This window comes from Sarcophilus harrisii, chromosome 1, assembly GCF_902635505.1.
Source record: "Sarcophilus harrisii chromosome 1, mSarHar1.11, whole genome shotgun sequence".
Classification (NCBI taxonomy): domain Eukaryota; kingdom Metazoa; phylum Chordata; class Mammalia; order Dasyuromorphia; family Dasyuridae; genus Sarcophilus; species Sarcophilus harrisii.
This window is the reverse complement of record NC_045426.1, coordinates 580,325,747-580,348,450: the sequence shown is the minus strand read 5'-3', so window position 1 is coordinate 580,348,450 and position 22,704 is coordinate 580,325,747. Positions and strand designations below refer to the sequence as shown.

Here is a 22,704-nt window from a genome sequence, read left to right as displayed (position 1 = left end):
GTTAATTGCCAGATCTAATGACCTTTTCTCAATCTTCAGTCTTCTTGACATCTCTGCAGCCTCTGGCCTTACCAATCAATCACTTCTCCTAGATATTCTCATTTCGAGGTTTCCATGACATTCCTCTCACTTGCTTCTTGGTCTCCTTTACTGGAGATTCATTCAAAGCATGAGGCTGTGAATGTGCCCCAATGCTTTGTCTTGGGTTTTCTTTTCTTCTTCAAAACGATTTCACTTGGTGATCTCCCATGGATTCCACTGACCAGATGATCAGATGATCAGATGTATGCTGATGATTCTCAGATTTATTTATACACCTCTATATTTTTTCCTGATCTCCAGTTTCCTGTTTCCAACTGCCAATAGGAAATCTTAATCTGAATATCCCATAATCTTAAATTCAACATGCCTAAAGCTGAATTCATTATTTACCCCACCACCTCCCCCAAGCACTCTCCTCTTCCTAACTTTACTATTATTACAAAGGGCACTACCATTCCCCAGTCAATGAGATTCACAACTTAACTATTAATCTTCAACTCCTCACTCTTTCTCACCCCACTATTATCAAAACAGTTGCTAGGCTCTGCTAATTCTACTTTTGCAACATATATCCCATTGTCTTCACTGGCAATGTCAACATCCTAATAAGGGCCCTCATTATTTCACCACCAGACTATTCCAACAGCCTGTTTAGTCAGTCTCTCTGCCATAATTATTCTATCAAAGGGATTTTCTTAATGTGCAATCCTGACCATATCACACAACACTATTCCATAAATTTCAATGGTTCACTTTTACCTCCAGAATCAAATACCAAATCCTCTGTTTGATTATAACAATTTATAAGTCCGGTAAGAAATGACCAACAGGATGATTTCAGAAAGGCCTGGAGAGACTTACATGAACTGATGCTGAGTGAAATGAGCAGGACCAGGAGATTATTATATACTTCAACAACAATACTATATGATCATCAATTCTAACGGACCTGGTCATCTTCAGCAATGAGATGAACCAAATCAGTTCCAATGGAGCAGTAATGAACTGAACCAGCTACACCCAGCGAAAGAACTCTGGGAGATGACTAAGAACCATTACATAGAATTCCCAATCCCTATATTTTTGTCCACCTGCATTTTTTATTTCCTTCACAGGCTAATTGTATACTATTTCAGAGTCCGATTCTTTTTGTACAGCAAAATAACTATTTGGACATGTATACTTACTTTGTATTTAATTTATACTTTAACATATTTAACATGTATTGGTCATCCTGCCATCTAGGGTAGGAGGTGGGGGGAAGGAGGGGAAAAATTGGAATAAAAAGTTTGGCAATTGTTAATGCTGTAAAATTATCCATGCATATAACTTGTAAATAAAAAGCTATTAATAAAAACAAACAAACAATTTATAAGTAACCTAATTTAAAATTTAATTCTTTCAAGAATTTAGTACCAAATGATTTACAGAAACACAAGGAAACTAATTTTTGTATTGGACCAAAACTATAATGTGAATGGTAAAGAATGTCTCCATAAGTAAATGCTCTCTTTCAATGAAAATGAACACAGGCTCTATAACTTAGGATCTTAGAGCAGGGATTCTTAGAACTTTTGTTATCATAGACTCTTTTGGAAGTCTGCTGAAGTTTATGGACCTCTTCTGAAAAAATGCTTCTAAATTCATAAAATTCACAAATTAAGGTGGTACCATCCCCTAATGATATGGGAAACAAAAAGAAAATGGTTTACTTACACTAGAGCAGCAATGTTCTGTGCTTAGCCAAAAGGACAGCACCAGAGAAAAGGACAGGAAAAAATAATGATAAATGCTGGAAGGCATGTGGGAAAACTGAACACTAAGACATTACTGGTGGAATTGTGAAATGATCCAACCATTCTGGAGAGCACTTTGATACTATGACCAAAGGATATAAAACTGTGTGTTCCTTTTAATTCAGCAGTCTCACTGAGTCTGTATCCCAAAGAGATAATTAAAAAAGGAAAAAGAGTCACGTGCAAAAATGTTTGTAGCAGTCCTTTTTGTGATGACTGGAAACTAGAAAGTGAGTAAATGCCTATCAGTTAGGAAATGGCTGAATAAGTTATGGTATAAGATGGTAATAGAATATTGTTTTTCTATAAAAAATGATAAGCAGGCTGATTTCAGAAAAGCCTGGAGAGACTTACATTGAGTTGATGCTGAATAAAGTGAGCAGAATCAAGAGAACACTATACACAAGAACAGCAAGATTATGTGATGACCAACTATGATGGATTTGGTTCTTCTCAACATGTGGTGATTCAAGGCAATTCCAATAGACTTAGGATGGAAAATACCACCCACACCCAGAGAGAAAACTATGGAGATTGAATGTGGATGGAAACATAGAAAAAAAATAAACAAAAAAAGGTGAAGATACTTTCTCATGTTTTTCCCCCTTTTGGTCTGATTTTTCTTGCACAATACGACAAATTTGAAAATATGTTTAAAAGAATTGTACATACTTAACCTGTACCAGATTGGTTGGGGAGAGGGGAGGTAAGACAGGGAGGGAGAAAAATCTGAAACACAAAGTCTTACAAAAATGAATGTTGAAAACTATCTTTACATGTATTTGGAAAATAAAATACTATTGAAAATGAAAGAAAAAAAAAACAGAGTCAGAGAACTGAGGAACTGAGAGAATTAGAAAAGGAAGTGTGTTAGATTGTCAGTTCCTTAAGGACATATTCTATCTTCTGTATTTTTTTTTTAATAGATACCCAGGAACTTAACAAGTACCTGGACAATACAGGTGCTTAATAAATGTATACTCATGGATGCCTAAGTGCTTTGAATTTTAAGTCCCCCAAAAAATACCATTAAGTGGAAAATAATCAGAAAGTAAGTGAATATGAAGGGGGGAGGGGGAGCTAAAATTACAAAAGATTTCAGGAAAAAGAAAACTGAATTAAAGAATTTGAATATAAGCAGATAAAAAGGGAAGATTTGTTAAAAACAAAAGAGAACGTGGCCTCCAAATTGGATAAGACTCTAGGAATCTATTAATAAATTTGCAAGACAAAAGAAAATCAACCAATACCTAATGAGGCAAAAGACTGAATTTTAAAGAAAATATGGAACCACAGTGGATTCGAAAATGAAAAAAAGATTTTCAAAAACAGAATTTAGGGCCTGTAGAAGAGAAATAACTGACAGAATAACTGTAGAAAAACTACAAATGATTCTTTCAGAAAGGAGGGAAAAAACGGAATGCAAATACACAGAAGTGAAAGACAATGTAGAAGAAAAAATGCAAAAAACATTAGCGTTTAAAAAAAAAAAACCATGATATTCATATGAGCAAAAAACACAGATCATGAAGACAGAACATACCAACAACTTAAATATTTTTATTAGAAAAACAAAAATAATAAAAAAGGTAAACACTATAATGTAAGAAATAAATATAAAAAAATTGTCCAGAACTTCCAAACACAGAAAAACAAAGTACCAATCAAAAGAATCAAAAATCATCTCACACACACACCTATCTCTGTGCTACAAACACCAAGGCAAATAAGTTAAATTCCAATGACAACAAATTCTACAAGTAATGAAGAGAAAGATTCCAGCATAAAGCAACGTAAATTCAAATGATCATGAGACTATTCTGCACCCACCACAAACAAGAGGGAATAAATTATGTTTCAAAAAGTAAAGGAGTTCATGATTTTAACTTAAGGTAACAAACCCTGCAAACCTGAGCCTAACCACTAATGAAAAAAGATGAACATTAAATTTTAAAAGTATTCACAGCATTCCTAGAAAGAAAAAAAGATCTGAACAAATTATTTGCTTTGCAGACACCCAGATGACAAAAATACAAAAAAGATTAACACATTAAAAAAAAAAAAAAAAACTAGGACAACAATAACAAAATAACAGAAAAAACATCAAGAGAATTCTTTCTAAAAGTGTACAAGGGCAAATCAGAAGTCAAAGAGAAGTAATGAAGGAGAAATGGATCCAATATGTTGTAAAATAGACCTCACAACACTCTGTCTACAGATGAATCAATGTTGTTGTTGTTTTTTTGTGGGACTAAATTACAAACTGAAGGTTACCAAAAAAAAAAAAAAAAAAAAAAAAAAACAATAATGGGGAGGGAGAGACTACTATAGTACAGAAAATGGGGAAGAAAACAAAAAGTAATACTGAAACTGGAAAAGAAAGGGGACTTCTTGTTTCATTGTTGGGAGAGGGTACTGCTAATGAATGGAACTCCTAATGAATGGAAAAAAATATTTTATAAAGCAAAATGGTGGTTGTATAATCTATAGTGATATGATATTTAAAGAGATTACAAATTCTGTCTCAATAAAAAGGGAATAAAAAGTTCTTAGAGAGAAGTGACAACCAGAAGAGTGGGATAGGGAGCAAAGGAAGAAATTTCATAGCAAATAGGGTGAAAACAAACATGGGAAGGGCTGCTGTCTGTCATTTTTCCCGATGAGGATCAGAGCATAAGAGAGGTGATGCCATGACATGCAAGTGAATTGGATTTAAGAGAAGTAGGGATGTACAGGGTTATCTGCCTCATTTTCCCCTCCAGAGCTATCTGGCTCCAATGGCCAGATATATAAAGGATACCTGGAGATGACTCTGGATGCAATGGGAGATCCTGGCCTTCTTTAAGCTAAGGTCTTCAACAAGCCTCAGTTTGACTGAGACTATACCCATTCAGTGATTAAGGTTAGGTAGCAATTGAGGCAAAGAATCTCCTCTTTCAACTAGTCAAAAAAAAAAAAAAAATTCTAAATAAACAAATCTGTTTGGAAGATCCAAAAATTGGCCAAACAATGACCAAAAGGGGCTTGGCATTTCTACTAATTAAGTATAAAAGATATTAATTAAAGAAAAATCTTCACAAAAGTGGCACCAGAGAGGAATCTTGATAGGCAGAGATGAGGTACATTCCACCCATTGGAGACAGTCTGAATGAATGTAAAAAACAAACAAACAAACCAGTAAATGGAATATCAAGTTGCAGGTACTCCAGTTTGACTAGAACAAAGAGGGTATGAAGAGGGATAATATGAAATAACGCTAGAAAAACCTCTCTCTCCCTTCCTTCCTCCCTCCTCTGTTTCCCTCTGTCTTTCTTTCTGTTTCTGTCTCTGTCTTTGTTCCCTCTCTCTCCTCTCTGTCTCTTTCTCTGTCTCCGGCTTTCTTTCTTTCTCTCTTTCTCTGTCTCCTATCTCTTTTTCTGTCTGTCTCTCTTTGTTTTTCTTTTTCTCTGTTTCTCTCTCTCTCTCTCTCTTTTGTATGTCTGTCTCTGTCTCCCTCCTTCTGTCTCTCTTTCTTTCCCTCTTTCTCCGTCTCCTTCTGTCTCTTTCTCTCTGACTCTGTCTCTCTGTCTTTGCTCCCTCTCTCCTCCTTGTCTTTCTCTATGTCTCCCTGTCTTTCTCTGTCTCTCTCTTCGCTTGTCTCTGTCTTTCTCTCTGTCTCTGTCTCCCTGTGTGTGTGTATGTCTTTCTAGCTCTGTCTCTCTCTCTTTTCTATGTCAGTCTGTGTCTGTCTGTCTGTCTCTCTCTCCTCTTTGTATATCTGAATCTCTTCTTCCTTTCCCTCTTCTTTCTTTTTTTCCTTTTTTTCTTTCTATACAGGGTATCACACCCTTATTTGTGGGAGCTTTGCCGAAAATAATTTTTTCATTGCTAAAACCTCCTAAGATATGTTGGGTTTACCAGGTAGAATTCTTTCTTAAGAACCATGCCTTACCCATCAGTTGGAGAATGGCTGAATAAATTGTGGTATATTAATATTATGGAGTATTATTGTTCTGTAAGAAATGACCAACAGGATGATTTCAGAAAGGCCTGGAGAGACTTACACGAACTGATGCTGAGTGAAATGAGCAGGACCAGGAGATCATTATATACTTCAACAACAATACTATATGATGACCAGTTCTGATGGACCTGGCCATCCTCAGCAACGAGATCAACCAAAGCACTTCCAATGGAGCAGTAATGAACTGAACCAGCTACGCCCAGAGAAAGAACTCTGGGTGATCACTAAAAACCATTACATTGAATTCCCAATCCCTATATTTATGCCCACCTGCATTTTTGATTTCCTTCACAAGCTAATTGTACAATATTTCAGAGTCTGATTCTTTTTGTACAGCAAAATAACGGTTTGGTCATGTATACTTATTGTGTATCTAATTTATATTTTAATATATTTAACATCTACTGGTCATCCTGCCATCTGGGGGAAGGGGTGGGGGGGTAAGAGGTGAAAAATTGGAACAAGAGGTTTGGAAATTGTTAATACTGTAAAGTTACCCATGCATATAACCTGTAAATAAAAGGCTATTAAATAATAAAATAAAACAAAATAAAATAAAAAAAGAACCATGCCTTAAACTCAAATCACTCTGGCTCTCATTAATTTGTTTTAAATTTTAATGTTTCTGTGAGAAGCATGAGAAGTTAGGTTTTCACAGATATTGTCAAAACAGGATGAAGGGAGGGATGAAATATCTTAAGATATCTCCAACCAATCATCGTGTGAATCAAGGAACTGGCTAACTAACAGTTTGTTCCTAACAAAGAGACCCAGGCCTAAATCAGTTCAAACAGACTATGGTCAATGACAGGACACAAGCCTTTTGATATATGGAATAGGCAAATAAAGAAGATTGTAAATCCAACCAAATGTAACTCTGTAACTGTAACTTACCTGTATTATAAATCCAATCAATCCGAACACTGGAGGGAAGGGTAAAGAAAAGAACAGTATAAAGTTTGCTCCCATTTCTACATTCGATGTGTGTCTCTCCAGTCAGCATACCCATTTCTCATGGGAATAGCTGAATAAAGGATTCTTTTCTCATCTAAAAACCATCGGTTGTAACATTACTCCTGGACTAGCTTGCATCTGGGGAAGGAATAGGCAGCAGCCGTTCATCCTGGGTTTATTCCCCAATCCTACTGAGTTCCACAGACTCTTTTGATAACATTTTTCATTAAAATTCAACATAACTACTGTATTTGCTTACTCCTGGACTAGCTTGCATCTGAGGAAGGAATAGGCAGCAGCCGTTCATCCTGGGTTTATTCCCCAATCCTATTGAGTTCCACAGACTCTTTTGATAACATTTCTCATTAAAATTCAACATAACTACTGTATTGCTGTTCATTGCTTTAGTCAATTTTTTAAACTTTGTAAAAGCTTTTATCAGCTGCTACTCAATGACAGAAAGGTATGACTTTGTAATCCTAGTCTTTAAATGACCACAAAACCAAAAACATTAAAATGCATAGGAGTAAGTGAAGGTTTCCTTAAAATGATAAATAATAGCTTTCTAAAAACCATCAGCAGGCATTATCTGTAATGGGAATAAAGTTAGAAGCCTTCCCAGTTAGATCAGGGGTAAAGCAAGAATGTCCTTTATCGTAACTGTTATTCAATATTGCACGAAAAATGCTAGCCACAGCCAATAAGAGAAGAAAAGGAAATTAAAGAAATTAAAACAGGTAACAAAAAAACCAAAACTATCATTGTTTTGAAAACAATATGATGGTATACTTAATGAATCCTAGAAAATGAACTAAAAAAACTAATTGAAGTAATAATTTCGGCAAAGTTATAGAATATAATAAATGATCAGCATTTCTATATATTAGTAACAAAAGGCAGCAGTAAGAAATAGAAAGAGAAATTTCACTTAAAATAACTGTAGACAATATAAAATACATGAGAGTCTATCTGCCAAGACAAACCAAGAAACTACAGAAACATAATCAAAAAACACTTTTTACACACAGTCAAACCTAAACAACTTGAAAAATATTAATTGTTCATAGATAGAACAAATCAATATAATAAAAATGACAATTCTACCTAAATTAATTTACTTATTTATGCTATATCAAACTACCAAAAATTATCTTATAAAACTCAAAAAAATAATTTTAAAAATTCATTTGGAAGATCAAAAGGTCAAGAATATCAAGGGATCAACCAGATCTCAAAGTGAATTATAAAGTAGTAGTCATCAAAACAATTTGCTACTGGCAAAGAAATAGAATGGCTGACAATGGAATAGATTAAGTATACAATACACAATATTAAATGGCAATAGTAATTTAATGTTTGAAAAATCCAAAAATCTATGGGACAAGAACACAGTGAAAAAAACTACTAGGAAGCAGTTTGGCAAAAACTAAGCAAAGATCAACATCTTACACCATATATCCAAATAAGGTCAGAAAGAAGTGCATGATTGAGACATAAAGGATGATATCACAAACAAATTAGAGGAGCATGGAATAGCTTACCTGTTCAGATCTATGGATAAAGGAATAATTTATGACAAAACAAGAGGCAGTAAGCATTAAAAGATGTAAAATGGACAAGTTTAATTTCATTAAATTAAAAATGTTTGCAGCCAAGATTAGAAAAAAAGCAGAAAATTAGTGGGAGTTATAGCAAATTTCTTTGAGGAAGGCCTCAGTTCTAATATATAGAGAACTGAGTGAAATTTTTAAGACTGAGACACAGTCAAAAGATATGAACAGGAAGTTTCCAATTGAAAAAAAAATCAAAGCTATCTATAATTATATAAAAAAATGTTCTAAATTACTATTACTTAGAGAAACGGAAATTAAAACAACTGAGGTACCACCTCATACCTATCAAATTAACTAAAATAGCAGAAGAGGAATAATAACAAATGTTGAAAGGGATATATGAAAACAGGGACGCTAATGCACTACTGATGGAGTTGTGAACTGATTCAACCATTCTAGAGAACAATTTGGAACTATACCCAAAAGGCCATAAAACTGTGTATACTCTTTGACCCAATTATGCCATCATTAGATGTGTCCCAGAAGGAGGGAAGAAGAAAAGGAAGGGGAAATGGAGGAAGAGGAAAAGAAGGAATAAGAAGAGAAGGAAGAAAGGAAGGAGGGGAAAAAAAGTAGAAGGGAAAAAGGGAGGGAGGGAAAAAGAGGAAGGATGAAAAAGAGGAAGGGACAAAGGGAGAAAGAGAAAGGAAGGAGAAAAGAAGAGAGCAAGGGAGAGAGAGGAGAGAAGAAAGGAACCTATATGAACAAAAATATTTATAGCATCTTTTTTTGTGATGGCTAAGAATTGAAAATTAAAGAGATGCCCATCAGTTGGGGAATGGAGAACAAGTTGTGGTATATGATTGTGATGGAATCTTACTGTATTTATAAGAAGTGATAAGCAAGATTTTTTCAGAAAAATCTCAACTTAGGGGAACTGATGCAATGTGAAGTAAGGAGAACTAAGAGAACATTGTACACTGTAACTATTACACTATAGCCTCTCTTTTCCATTCCTAGGTCTATGACTCTAGTGCAAGCCCTTATCACTTCTTCTCTGAGTTAATGAATATACTAACTAGTCTCCCTGTCTTTAATCTGGTCCTACTCCAATCCATCCTACACTCAACCACAGAAAAAGACATTTTCATCACCAAGTCATTCTTCAGCTCAAAAAATTTCAGTGAATTTCCACTACTGTACTCAGTAGTGGGAACATGATGATATTCATAAATACTTGTTGAATTGTACCAGAACAGAAGACCTAAATAACTCACAATCTTGGATTATTGGTCCCAAAATAAATGAGATTTGAATATTTCACATACACACATATGCTTATAATGAGAAAAATCAGAGAAGGAATCAACTACTCTATCAGTCCTAAGCTATTTCTGTTAAAGACATCTTAATATATGCCATAGCTACAGAGAGGCTTTTTCTGCTGAACACATTTCAAGCTCAGAAACATGACTACAACTAATGTACTGGCAAGTATGGCACAGCAGTCCATGCTCTGAAGTCCAAATAAATGTTTTCACTACTTATTTTAAACATTGAAGCAGGCATGATTCAGAAAGTATGAATTCCATTTCACCTAGATTAACTACTTTTAAAAATGGAATACAGAGAAAATTGATATGCTTGGAGGAGGGAGGAAGGAAATGCAATGAAAACAGCCTGGGATTTAGAATCACAGGACCTGGATTCAAATTCTGGCTCTGCTTCTTATCACTCAACGTTAGACAAAACACAATGTTTTTAAGCCTCCATTTCCTCACCTGTAAAATGTAGAGATTGAACTGGATGACTTTTGAGGTCCCTTTCAGTATAAAATCTAACTTTGAGAATGTAAGTAACTAGTAAGGATTAGGTTTCTTATTTGTATTCAGTAAAAAGCAAAAGCACAAAAGGGGCATTCAAATATTAAACAATAAAGAAGACCAAAAGTCCTAAAAAACAGGTTCACTTGTTAGCAAGAATGTACTAACAAATGGCCAGCACTATCCAGTTTCACAATTCATATGAAATAAACTTGAAAATGTATTTCAGCTGATTTTGTGATTCTGGGCAAGTCACTTTAAAGAAATCCAAAAAATCATATATTGAAGAGATTCAGAGAAAGTATCTTAGATCTCACATAGAGCCTCCATTTAAGAGGAGTACAGCTTATGCAACAGCCCCAATATTTAATAATCTCCCACATCTGGCATCCAATTTCCATGTGAAGATCTCCAACGCTTATCTCACAAGATATCCCAGTATACTTTTAGAGAGATCTAACTCTTAGGAAGTTTTCTTTATATTTAGCCATATTTGCTTCTCTACAATTTCTATACACAGCTTCTCATATCTGTCATCTGGGGCCAATCAAAATAAGTTTTAATTCTTATTCCACATAAGAGCCCTTTAAATGGTTAAAGAAAGCTATTTTGTCTCCCTGGAGAAAACTCCTACCAACTAAATATTCCCAGTCTAATTAATCCTCAAGCAATACTTGGGTCTACATGCACCTCATCATCCTGATCATCCTCCTCTGGCTTGTTAATATGCTCCATAAAATTTGGCAATTCTAAAAAAATGCAATAATCAAGACCAATTCTGACCAAGATAAAATACGATGGAACTGTTACTTTCTATGTTCTATATGCTATATGTTTCTCTCACGTCCGCTAAATTTGCTTCTTTGCAACTTCTACCCACTGTTCCTACTTTTGCTCTCTGAAGCCAAATTAACAAGTCTATACCACTTTCCACATGATTGACTTTCAAATAATTGGACAGATATCATGTTTCCCCCTGAGTTTTTCTGTAAGTTAAAAAGACTATTCTTTTAGTTGATGATGATAAGGCAAGAACTCAAGACCCTTCACAATTCCATTTGTGTTCCTTTGGACACTCTCCATAATAATATCCTTCCTAAATTGTGTTACTAAGAACTGCTTACTTATGTCTGTGCAAATGAAATCAGAAAATATTTTATGGAAGTGATGCTTAAGATGAACCTATGAGAAACAGAATCATCTCAAAAGATACAGAAAAACCCCATGTGAGCCAAAGAAAATCAGGACACTAAAATTCGTATTACCTAAAGAAAGGTTTTTATGAGGTAAGGCAGAGAAGGAAATCAAATTCTAAGAATTAGCCCCATGCCACCTACACTATTTCTAACTCTAGCAATTAAATTTTTAACAAAAAAAGTCTGCAACTGTAATATAGGCTTAGTTAACAGAAGTCTTAGTCTGTATTAATTACAAATGAGCTTTGGATTCATGGCCAGGTTCTGACACTTTTTAACTGCAGGATGAGCAAAATCATTTTACCTTGATAATTTTCAACATGTAAAAATGAGAATAATGAGAGGTGAGGAGAAGGGTGCGGCCAAGCAGCAGTGGGCCAAAGCTCCGACAGGCGTCCGGAGACCCGAGCCGGGGTGATAGAGAATAATATGTTACCTATATCACTGAAATCTGAGGAATACATCTTGTAAACTTTAAGTGTTTTATAAATATGAATTATCATAGTCTTTTACTCTCCTTCAATATGATTGTTGAATTCTTTATTGAAGACAAGCAAAGAAGAAGTAAAATGTCAGTGACAGCTTCTAAAACCCACACATTTATCTAACTCTTTAATTCTACACAATTAACGTTTATTCACTCAAAATCAGGAAAACAGTGACATCTGAATTACTGATCTAAATCTGACAATCTGAAAATTATTGATTTATGAACTGGAACAAACTTGTATATTTCATTTACATATATGTTTGATATTCTGGAAATATTCCCAGAATATTTAGTAACATAAAATAATGAAAACTTGACTCAAGGATAGGGGTCCAATTTCTGTCTTTACTATAGATACTTCTTTCATGGACACCATGTCTCAAATTGATGAAAAGCACAACTTTATTCTCTCTCTAGACTTACTGCCTTTATGGTTTGAAGAGAATTAAAGGTAAAACTCTGATTATTTTAATTAAAAAACCTTCCCTTTCAACTCAAAGATAAACGTCCAGTTTCTGTCTTTACTTTAGATACTTTCTTCATGTGTACATCATCTCTCAAACTGATGAAAAGCACAACTTTATTCTCTCTCTAGACTTACTGCCTTTAAGTTTAAAGAGAATGAAAGGTAAAACTCCAAATGATTATTTTAGTTAAAGACTTTCCCCCTCAACTCTGGCTAGATTATAGCCTGATCCATATATGTTGGTCCATATCACTTTTTTATTATAGTGCTGAATTATTAAATTACTAAGTATTAAAGTATTCAAATTAAATTTCATTAAAGTATTTGTTATTTCATGTTTTGCACAGCTTTATACTTATAACTGACATCATTTCTCCATAAATTGAGGAGGAGTTGGAGGGAGGAAAATTTGAAATCTAAAAAAATTTTTAATGAATGTTAAATAAAATATAACAGCATCAAAGTTTAGCTTTAAATTAAATATTAAATTATATTTAAGATTTTGAAACATTAAAGTTAGCTGCCACATTTTCATAACCGTGTTTTAATAAATTACCACTGATAAGTGCATAAGAATGTTCTGTTCACATTAAGGTTCCGGCTTTCTCTGATCCCTGGAGAATGTTAAAGAGAGAGGTGAGGGGGAAGCTGGCAGAGTTCATTACAAAACAGTAGGAGACCATCAGGCATGATTAGGGGAAAGGTTGAAAATAGGTTCCCAGTTCATTACTGACCTGCTCCAGGACATCCAGCTTTAATTCGAGCTTGCTGAGAACCACGTCTCCTCCCCAGAGCGAGAGCTGCAGATCTGACGGCTTCAGGTTCTTGATGTAGCGATTCACGTAACTCATTAAAATAGGAGTCACGTACGACTCCAGCATCGTGGCCGGCCGGGGATGCCGCCGCTGTCAGAGGCTGAAGGAGCAGAAGCAGAGGGAGCGTGAGACGGGACCGAGCACAAGCGCCGCGGGGGGCATGCGGAGAAGGGCGAGGCCGAGCAGCGGGGGGGCCGGAGCTCCCGCAGGCGTCCCGAGACCGAGCCGGGCTGACCGAGCACCCTGTCCGGACAGGGGGCAGCCGCAGCGCGCCGGGCCCGGAAAGCGTGCTCCCCTCGCCGGCGGCTGCAAGGGGGTTACGCCTTCGGGCCCTCCGAACCCCCCGCGACCCCGCTCGGCCGGAGGCAGGTCACCTGAGCAACCGGAGCCGCAGCCACCAGGAGCCGGACCTCGGAGCCGGAACCAGGCCCGCTCCCAGCTGCGCTTCCTCCCACCCCTTCCCAGAGGCTCCGCCCCGGGCTGACACTCACGCACACGGGGCAACGCGGCATGAACTTGAACTCTGCCGCCTGGCACCTCACACTGGCCCCCAGCGGCAGCGGCGACGGCGCAGCGCTGGAAGCGGCAATTTCCACCTTTTCCCTCCCTTCACCCGCCCCACTTCCGGGTTTGCTCCGAGCGGTGCCTCACCGTAAACCTTCCGCCCCCTCCCCGCTCCTCATCTTCTCACTCTCCCCCGCCGGACCCCACAGCTCTCTCTCGGCTTCCGTCCGGGGCGCCTGAACAGCCGAATTCATACGGACGGGCTCCACTCACTCTTCTCGGCGCTTGCCCGCGCCCTCGCCTCCGGGGAGGTGGAGGAGAACCCGAAGAAGACTCCCAGGCGGGAACACGGACAGTCTTCTTGGAGACACCACGAATCCGGAAGTGGGGTCGCGAAGCCACCTTGCGCACTGTTTCTCCCCGGAATAGACTCCCTTAGCCGAAAGATGGGGGAGAGAGAGTTGGGAGCCAGAGCTGACACAGAGTGAGAGAGAGGCGGCCGGTCGAAGACCGAGAACTGCTTGAGAAGACTATAAAAACTTTGAAATTCTGATTTGTTTTCTTGGGGACTGAGGAGGAGGGAAAGAGTTAGAGTCTTTGAGATTGAAATCTAGAGAAAGGAGCCTAGTAGGGATTATTTCCTTTTCCGCATCCATTGTCCGCGCACAGTAGGTGCTTAATGTGTGCATCTATATTGGTTATTTTTTTCAATCCTCTAAGGTCACCGCCGTGACGTAAATATAGGATGCTGACAAAAAGGACTTGGAAACTCGTCCCTTGTCTGCGCACAGTAGGCGCTTAATGTGTGCATCTATATTGGTTATTTTTTCAATCCTCTAAGGTCACCGCCCTGACGTAAATATAGGATGCTGACAAAAAGGACTTGGAAACTCGTCCCTTGTCTGTGCACAGTAGACGCTTAATGTGTGCATCTATATTGGTTATTTTTTCAATCCTCTAAGGTCACCGCCGTGACGTAAATATAGGATGCTGACAAAAAGGACTTGGAATCTTGTCCCTTGTCTGCGCACAGTAGGCGCTTAATGTGTGCATCTATATTGGTTATTTTTTCAATCCTCTAAGGTCACCACCGTGACGTAAATATAGGATGCTGACAAAAAGGACTTGGAAGCTTATCCCTTGTCTGCGCACAGTAGGCGCTTAATGTGTGCATCTATATTAGTTATTTTTTTCAATCTTCCAAGGTCACCACCGTGAGGTAAATATAGGATGCTGACAAAAAGGACTTGGAAGCTTGCCCCTGCATGTCTGAAGGAAGAAGCAGAGGACGGTCCAGAGCAGCAAAGTCCACAGCCAACTGGGAACGTATCAGGGAGTGGAAATAAAATCAGTTATGTTCATCTTTAGGCTACACAAAAATATAAAAATGAACAACTTATGTTCGAATCTCTGCTATGTGATCTTGGGCAAGTCACTTAAGTTAAGCAGAACCAGAACAATTTGTGCAGTAAGTGGTCAAGAAAAACGATTTTGGAAGATTTCAGTACTGTGGCCAGTTCAATAACAAAGCACTGTTTCCAGATGACCAGAGAGGTGGCATGCTAACTACCTCCAGTGATGGAATGCAAAATGAGAGGGGTTTGCTTTGCTCGACCATGCACATCTGTTGCAAGGGTTTTCTTTTGCTTTAAATAGAGCTGGGTTAGGCGAAGGGCTATTGAGAAAAAATAAGTCCTTGTTAATTGAAATAAAGGAAAGACAAGTCACTTCATTTCTTTGGGCATTATTTCCCACCTGTGTTAAATGAGTTTGAACTAGGTGACCTTTAGGGGGCCTTGCATTTCTAAATCTGTGATCCTTTGAAGTCCTTTATGCACCAAGGAAGTGGACCAAATCAAACATTTCTCCTCTCACCAAAGATAGCAACAGTCACCAGATTCCACTAGAAATTATTGCATTTTTAAAAAATTATTTGATCAGTACACTTTTGAAAAGTAGGGATAATAGCTAATGAATGTATTATGAAAATACTTAGCAATACTATTACAATACATTTTTGAAAGTTAATGATGTTAACTACTGAAAAAGCTGTAAATACTATGGAAGACAACAGAAATTTATTGGAAAGTGCCCTGAATCTTGAATCAAAAAAATTCGGTTCAAATCCTGAATCTGCCACTTTTTAGAGAAGGTCACACAATTTGTTTGGATCTTAATTTTCTCATCAGATAATCTCTAAGATCCTTCCCAGCTTTCAGAGTGTGATCTTTACTGGCTAAATATCTCCTAAATATCTTCAACAACTGTAAGAGATAGGAAAAGGTATCTAAATGAGGATGCAAAAAAATTAGATTTTCTGAGAAAAAACACAAAACCAAAGTATTAGTGCAATTCAGACACCTCTCATCTCCCTCAGACAAAGAGCCTGCAAAATTCAGCCCCAACCCTAATAATCTTAAGTGTCTATTTTCAGCTTTCCTGTGGCTGTAGAAATCAAATATTGATAATGTCCCTGAAATGTCTTAAATGTTATGGAGAAAATGGCATCACTAAAGTGAAAGGACTATGTCATCCAAAACAGAAGCCTAGGGGGTGTTAAGAAAGGTCCATTACTTTGCTTATGTGACAGTCTAATAGATAGATATCAGTGTATTAGAATAAATTAGCCAGTCATTTAAAATAAATAGAAGTAGACACATGACTAACACGTATAAATAGAACAACATGTGGCATACTGACCACCTTTTGTTGCACAGAGCCATTTTCTTTTTAAAGCCAGCAAGACCCCTGCCAAATACCTTGCTTTGGGAAAATTTCTGTTCACACTGCTCTGAAGCAGGGAAAAAAGGATCATAAATCAGTGGTTTTTCAACCTGTATTCCATGACACCCTGGGGTTCTACAAGCAGTGACCAAAGGTTACATGGAAAAAAGTGGTAATGGCAGGTTTTGCGTTTTGAAGCTAAACTTCCTTTGGCTCTGTATATTTCATTAAACATATTTTTTAAATCATCTCAAAAATGTCAAACGTGCAAGCTTTCCCATTTTATATACGTATATTTTAATTGTATAATTTTTTTCCTTCAACACTTAATTTTTTTAATATCCTAAATGGCCACTTGAGATATATAGGGTACATGAGTAAAAGCTCAGCAGAATCAGATGGACATTGAAAGGTTTGGATTTGTAAAAAAATAAAAACTACATTGTTCTTTATAAGAGATTTGTTAGCTAAATAAATGTCAGAATATACTTAAAACTACAGAAAGCTACCATTGGTTACAGTGTGTAAATTTCTCCCTCATTCCTGTACATATTTCTTTTAAATGCATAGTTTTATCTAATTTAGGATATCAACTCTGAACACTTATTCAATCTGCAAATTTAAAAACTTATTATTTAATCTGGATTTATAAGTCAGCAAACTTTCTGTAACTTAATTTTATAAAGAGTCACTTAGGACACTAAGAGATTAAATAACTTGCCCAGTCACAGCCATTATGTATCAGAAGCAAAATTTGAACCATCTTCTTGACTTAAAGGCTAGTTATGTATTCATTATGCCATACTTCTTCTCTTAGACTAAATATTTCAAATGAATTTGAAAGTAATATTTGAAATAAAATGTAATGCTGGATTTTATTTTGCTATTTTTAATGCTATTTTAATCTTTTTGAATTTCCAAGAGATTGGAAGATGCTGCTAGTAAGCCATAAAATTTTAAAAAGAAGAATGCCCTTAAAAGCAAATCTTGCAACTAAACTCTCAAAAATCTGAATTATTCCAGCCTTAACTAGCCCATTCTAATTTCCATCAGACTGATACACCTTGGTCACATGTATGGGTTTCTATAGGTATTAAAGAACATTTTCCCTCCCATTCCTATGACATTCATCTAACCTCTAGAACAACTAGGATAATTAGCTGCCAAATTATATCTAAAATGAATTCAATTCTTCCATTGCTTCATCAACTGATCTTTAGTTAAAAACAAACAAACCTATAGGGAAATAGCAATCACCTTTCAGAGTGCCTGACCTAAAAAAACTATTGAATCAGTAGATCCATTATAGATCAGTAGATTATCTTCATGTGCCCTTCATCTTTTTTATAGATGCTTCTTGGAAACTTACCTGCATCCCTCTCCCAAGACCATCCTCTTATTTCACTACTACTGACCTTGACTTTAGACTTTTAGATCTATGATTATGTGAATAATATATTTCTAACAGTATTGATTTAGTTTCGGTTAAATCCCTTTGCTTTCAACTTTAACAAATTCTAAGCTGAACTCCTTTCTAATGGAAGTTCTATCTTCAGTCTTATTCAACTAACAGCTGGTCCAAGTTCACAATCATCCATGAAGCACCTGCTAGTCTCCCAGCTGCCCCCCAGTGGCCATTTTCTGCACAATGCCAGCTGTGCCACACATTAACTCTTTCCTGGAAACAGCTTATCCAAAGGAACATGTTGCTCAGATGATCCACATAATTGAGATGTGAAAAAAAGAACTATCTCTCTGTATAAGTAATGGTAATTTCTTTCCATCAGTTGGTAAAGGATTATTAAATTACTTTTACCCACAGTGATGCTATTGCAGCAGGGTAGAGCTGCTAATTTGTCACCAACATTGTCCTGGATAAAGAAATATTGAGAAACTTATTATGCCTAATGGCAATTTCTTTGTAGCATTTTCTTTGACTTACTTTGTGCTGGAAAACCCTCTCCCAAACTTCAGCTGGCTTTGGACTGTCGTCTTCCCCATGTCTTCTCTTAACCTCTTATATTTGGTATCCTATGAAGTTAAGAGTTGTCTAAGAATAGCATTCTGTCTTCTCAGAAAATAACTTGGACCATATTTTCCACACAGTGGTTTTCTCTTTTAGGCCCAGTTAATTGTCCCTTGGTCATCTAGGTGGTATGGTAAGCAGAAAACTGAGCCTGGGGTCAGAAAGCTTCATCTTCCTGAATTCAAATCTGGTCTTAGACAATTCCTAGCTGTATGATCCTGGGAAAGTCACTTAACCCTAAATTCCTTATTTGTAAAATGAGCTGGAAAAGGAAATGGCAAAAACACTCCTAATACCTTTGCCAAGAAAATCCTATACAATTTTGGGTAGAGTCAGCCATCACTGAAACAACTGAATAATAACGTCCCTTAATTAGTACCATATGCCTGCTCTGGCCTCCTACGAGGAAGAATATGAGGCTAGGGATCCTTCATTGCTTAGGTAACAGCCAACAACTATGAACCCAGCCTCCTTGACCATTGGAAAGGTAATGGAACCTCTAGTTTTGATGCTTCCATGATGCTTTTTCATTTCACCTTCTGTTCACCTCTTTCTCTTCCCCCAACTCCTTCCATTAAGCTGAAAATTTAAATAGGATATAAAAACTTTGCCCACTTTTCTTCCATAACTGGAATTATTCCTAGAACTTTAGGTTTAAGACCTAAGGATAAGGGAATTAAAAGGCAGAGAGGTGTATATGGAGGAAGAAAAATTATTGCCACTGCCCATGAATGGTAATTATTCCTCATGCTGTACCAGAGTATCAAGATATTCCTTTAGGCTTGCTCATCATTGTTTAGGCTGACAATTGCAAATTGCTCCTTGATGGGCAAAGTGGATTGTGGGAATGACTGAGCTGATACAGAAATTGGTGTTATGTACAAGAGAAGAGAGAATAGTGGCAGTCAATGAAAGTCAGTAAAGATATATTTGATTTAAGAATGGGAGAGAAGCCATTCTCCAATTGATAAATGGTCAAAGGATATGAACAGACAACTTTCAGATGATGAAATTGAAACTATTTTCACTCATGAAAGTGTTCCAAATCACTATTGATCGGAGAAATGCAAATTAAGACAACTCTGAGTGAGTGTACCACTACACACCTGTCAGATTGGCTAAAATGACAGGAAAAAATAATGATGAATGTTGGAGGGGATGTGGGAAAACTGGGACACTGATGCATTGTTGGTGGAGTTGTGAATGAATCCAACCATTCTGGAGAGCAATCTGGAATTATGCCCAAAAAGTTATCAAACTGTGCATACCCTTTGATCCAGCAGTGCTACTACTGGGCTTATACCCCAAAGAGATACTAAAGTATGTGCCAAAATATTTGTGGCAGCCCTGTTTGTAGTGGCTAGAAACTGGAAAATGAATGGATGCCCATCGACTGGAGAATGGTTGGGTAAATTGTGGTATGTGAATATTATGGAATATTATTGTTCTGTAAGAAATGACCAGCAGGATGAATACAGAGAGACTTGGAGAGACTTACATGAACTGATGCTGAGTGAAATGAGCAGAACCAGGAGATCATTATATACCTCAACAACAATACTGTATGAGGATGTATTCTGATAGAAGTGGATTTCTTCAACAAAGAGAAGGACTAACTCAGTTTCATTTGATCAAGGATGGACACAAGCAGCTACACCCAAAGAAAGAACACTGGGAAATGAATGTAAACTGTTTGCATTTTTGTTTTTCTTCCTGGGTTATTTCTACCTTCTGAATCCAATTCTCCCTGTGCAACAAGAGAACTGTTCGGTTCTACACACGTATATTGTATCTAGGATATACTGCAATCTATTTAACATGCTTAGGACTGCTTGCCTTCTGGGGGAAGGAGTGGAGGGAGGGAGGGGAAAAATAGGAACAGAAATGAGTGCAAAGGATAATGTTGTAAAAAATTACCCTGGCATGGGTTCTGTCAATAAAAAGTTAAAAAAAAAAAAAAAAAAAAAAAAAGAATGGGGAGTGGAATGATTAATTTGAGAAGCATTAAAAATAGAGAAGTGGGGAAGGATTCAGACACTGGAGTCTTAATATTTCTTGCTAGGACCTTGATTCAAGGATAGTGGAGAGAGTAAGCAGGGGGACAATAAAGAGATTGGCATCCCAGGTGGTTCTCTGAGCTGAGATTATATAAATTTCAGAGATTTTTTAGTGCCTCCTCTTGAAGTAGCTAAAGTATTTTGGGAGCAAATGCTGTTTTGTGTGTGTGTGTGTGTGTGTGTGTGTGTTAAATATATGTATATATATATGAGCAAATACTGCTATATTCAGACATAATTTATCTAACTCTAACTAAGGACAGTTAGGTGGAACAGTATATAGAGCACTGGGTTTGGAATGAGAAAAACTCATCTTCCTGAATTCAAATCTAGCCTCAAACACTTAGTATGTGACCCTGGGCAAGTCACTTAATCCTATTAGTCTTAATTTCTGCATATTTAAAATGAGCTAGAGAAGGAAAGGACAAACTGCTCCAGCATCTTTGCCAAGAAAACCAAAGTTAGTTATAACTAAAACAACTGAACAACAACAAAATACCCTGGAGCCTCTGCATAGGAAGAGTGGTCAAAGGAAATACAAGTGACATTGGTGACTACATAGTGATTTGAGATAGACTTAAATAGGAGGGGATCTATAACATCAGTGTCATTTACTTTATCAATACCAGGAGTTTAATATGTAGTTCAAAAGGATCTTTAGGGGTAAGAGGTGAAAAATTGGAACAAGAGGTTTGGCAATTTTTTTTTTTTTTTTTTTTTGAGGTTTGGCAATTGTTAATGCTGTAAAGTTACCCATGCATATATCCTGTAAATAAAAGGCTATTAAATTAAAAAAAAAAAAAGGGTCTTTAAAAACTTCCCAGAGGAAAGATTCTGCTAAATGACATATAATAGAGGTTTCAGCAAAGACAGTAAAGTCAGTTTTTTTTCTATCTGTATATAATTGTTGTGGTGTGTGTGTGTGACATTGACATATAAGTGACATAATACTTGTGTGATATTAGTTTGTAATTGCTGGTTTGATACTTGTGTGGTGTTCATGTTTATTTGTGTGAGTTATCGTGACACTGGCATGTAATTGATGTGATATTTACATGAGGTGAACGTACAGTTACTGGGGATTGGCTAGCATTGATGTGATTGACATGATATTTGTGATATTATTTGTGACACTGGTGATGTTTAATATTGAGGTGATGTTTTGTAGTGTTAGCATGAAATTGGTTTTGATGTGTGTTTGGCATGCAATTGGTGAGGTGTTTGTGTGGCCTTGAGGGGGGCACTGGTAAGATGACTACTGCCATTGTCATGCTATTGATGTGATATTGGCACGTAATTGTTTGTGTGCTGTTGGGCATGTCTTTTGGTGTGGTACTGGTGTGGTGCTGACATGCAATTAGCATGAGGTTTTGTGATGTTGATAATTGCATAATATGAGTACTTGCCACAATGCCTGATATTTTTATTATATTGGCATGTTGTTGGCAAGGCATTGCCATGTAACCGACGTAATGATTTGTGATACTGTCACATATTCAGTATACTGTTTTCATATATAGTTGTTGTTTACTAGTAACATGATGTAGTGTAATTGGCATGGCATTGGCAGGCAATTGGTGTAATGTTGTGTGACATTGGCATATAATTTACAACATTGAGACGGTAGCTAATATTGAGCTGAGGAATGTAACTGGCATGATATTGGCGTGCCTGTAACTGGCATGATATCTGTGTGATATTAGCATGGTGTTTTAGGTTGATGCGATACTGGCACAGCGACGACGTGGTATTTCTGTGACATTGGCATGATATTGAGTGTGTTTGCATTATATTGACATGACGATGGCATGGTGTGACGATAGCATGATATTGTCTAGAAAGCAATAACAGCCACTGAAGGATTTTGAAAAAAGGTGTGTTTATTAGGCAGTGGTGTAGAGGACGGATTGAAGGACCTTGGAGTCATACTATGTGAGAATCAGTTGAAACACCTGGGGATGTTTGATCTCAAGAAAGAAAACTCTAGGGCAGCTAGGTAGTGTAGTGGATAGAGTGCTGGAATGGAGTCTGTACTTTCTAAGGAAAAGTCCAGCTTCAGATACTTACTAGCTATGTGACCCTGGGCAAGCAAGTTACTTAACCCTATTTGCCTCGTTCCTCATCTGTATAATGAACTGGAGAAGGAAATGGCAAACCACTCCTATCTTTGCTGAGAAATTCCCACACAGGGTCATAAAGAGTCAAACAGGAATAAAAGGACAAAGCAATAATTTCGGACTCTTGTGTAAGGGGGG

The 22,704-nt window shown here is 37.0% G+C and overlaps 1 protein-coding gene across 9 annotated transcripts in view; it reads right to left on the bottom strand.

The window, feature by feature from the left end:
* Positions 1-13,747, bottom strand: part of VPS13B (vacuolar protein sorting 13 homolog B) — a 950,112-nt gene extending 936,365 nt beyond the window's left edge. For 6 of the 9 annotated variants that reach the window (XR_004232297.1, XM_031954364.1, XM_031954301.1 and 3 more), the window contains exon 1: positions 13,058-13,204. Coding sequence is in view for 8 of the 9 variants with exons in the window: in XM_031954364.1 (XP_031810224.1) it covers positions 13,058-13,204 (147 nt within the window). In the remaining variant the exon portion in view is untranslated. The other 3 variants (XM_031954131.1, XM_031954187.1, XM_031954247.1) reach the window with 3 other exon arrangements.
* Positions 13,748-22,704: the final 8,957 nt, after the last annotated feature.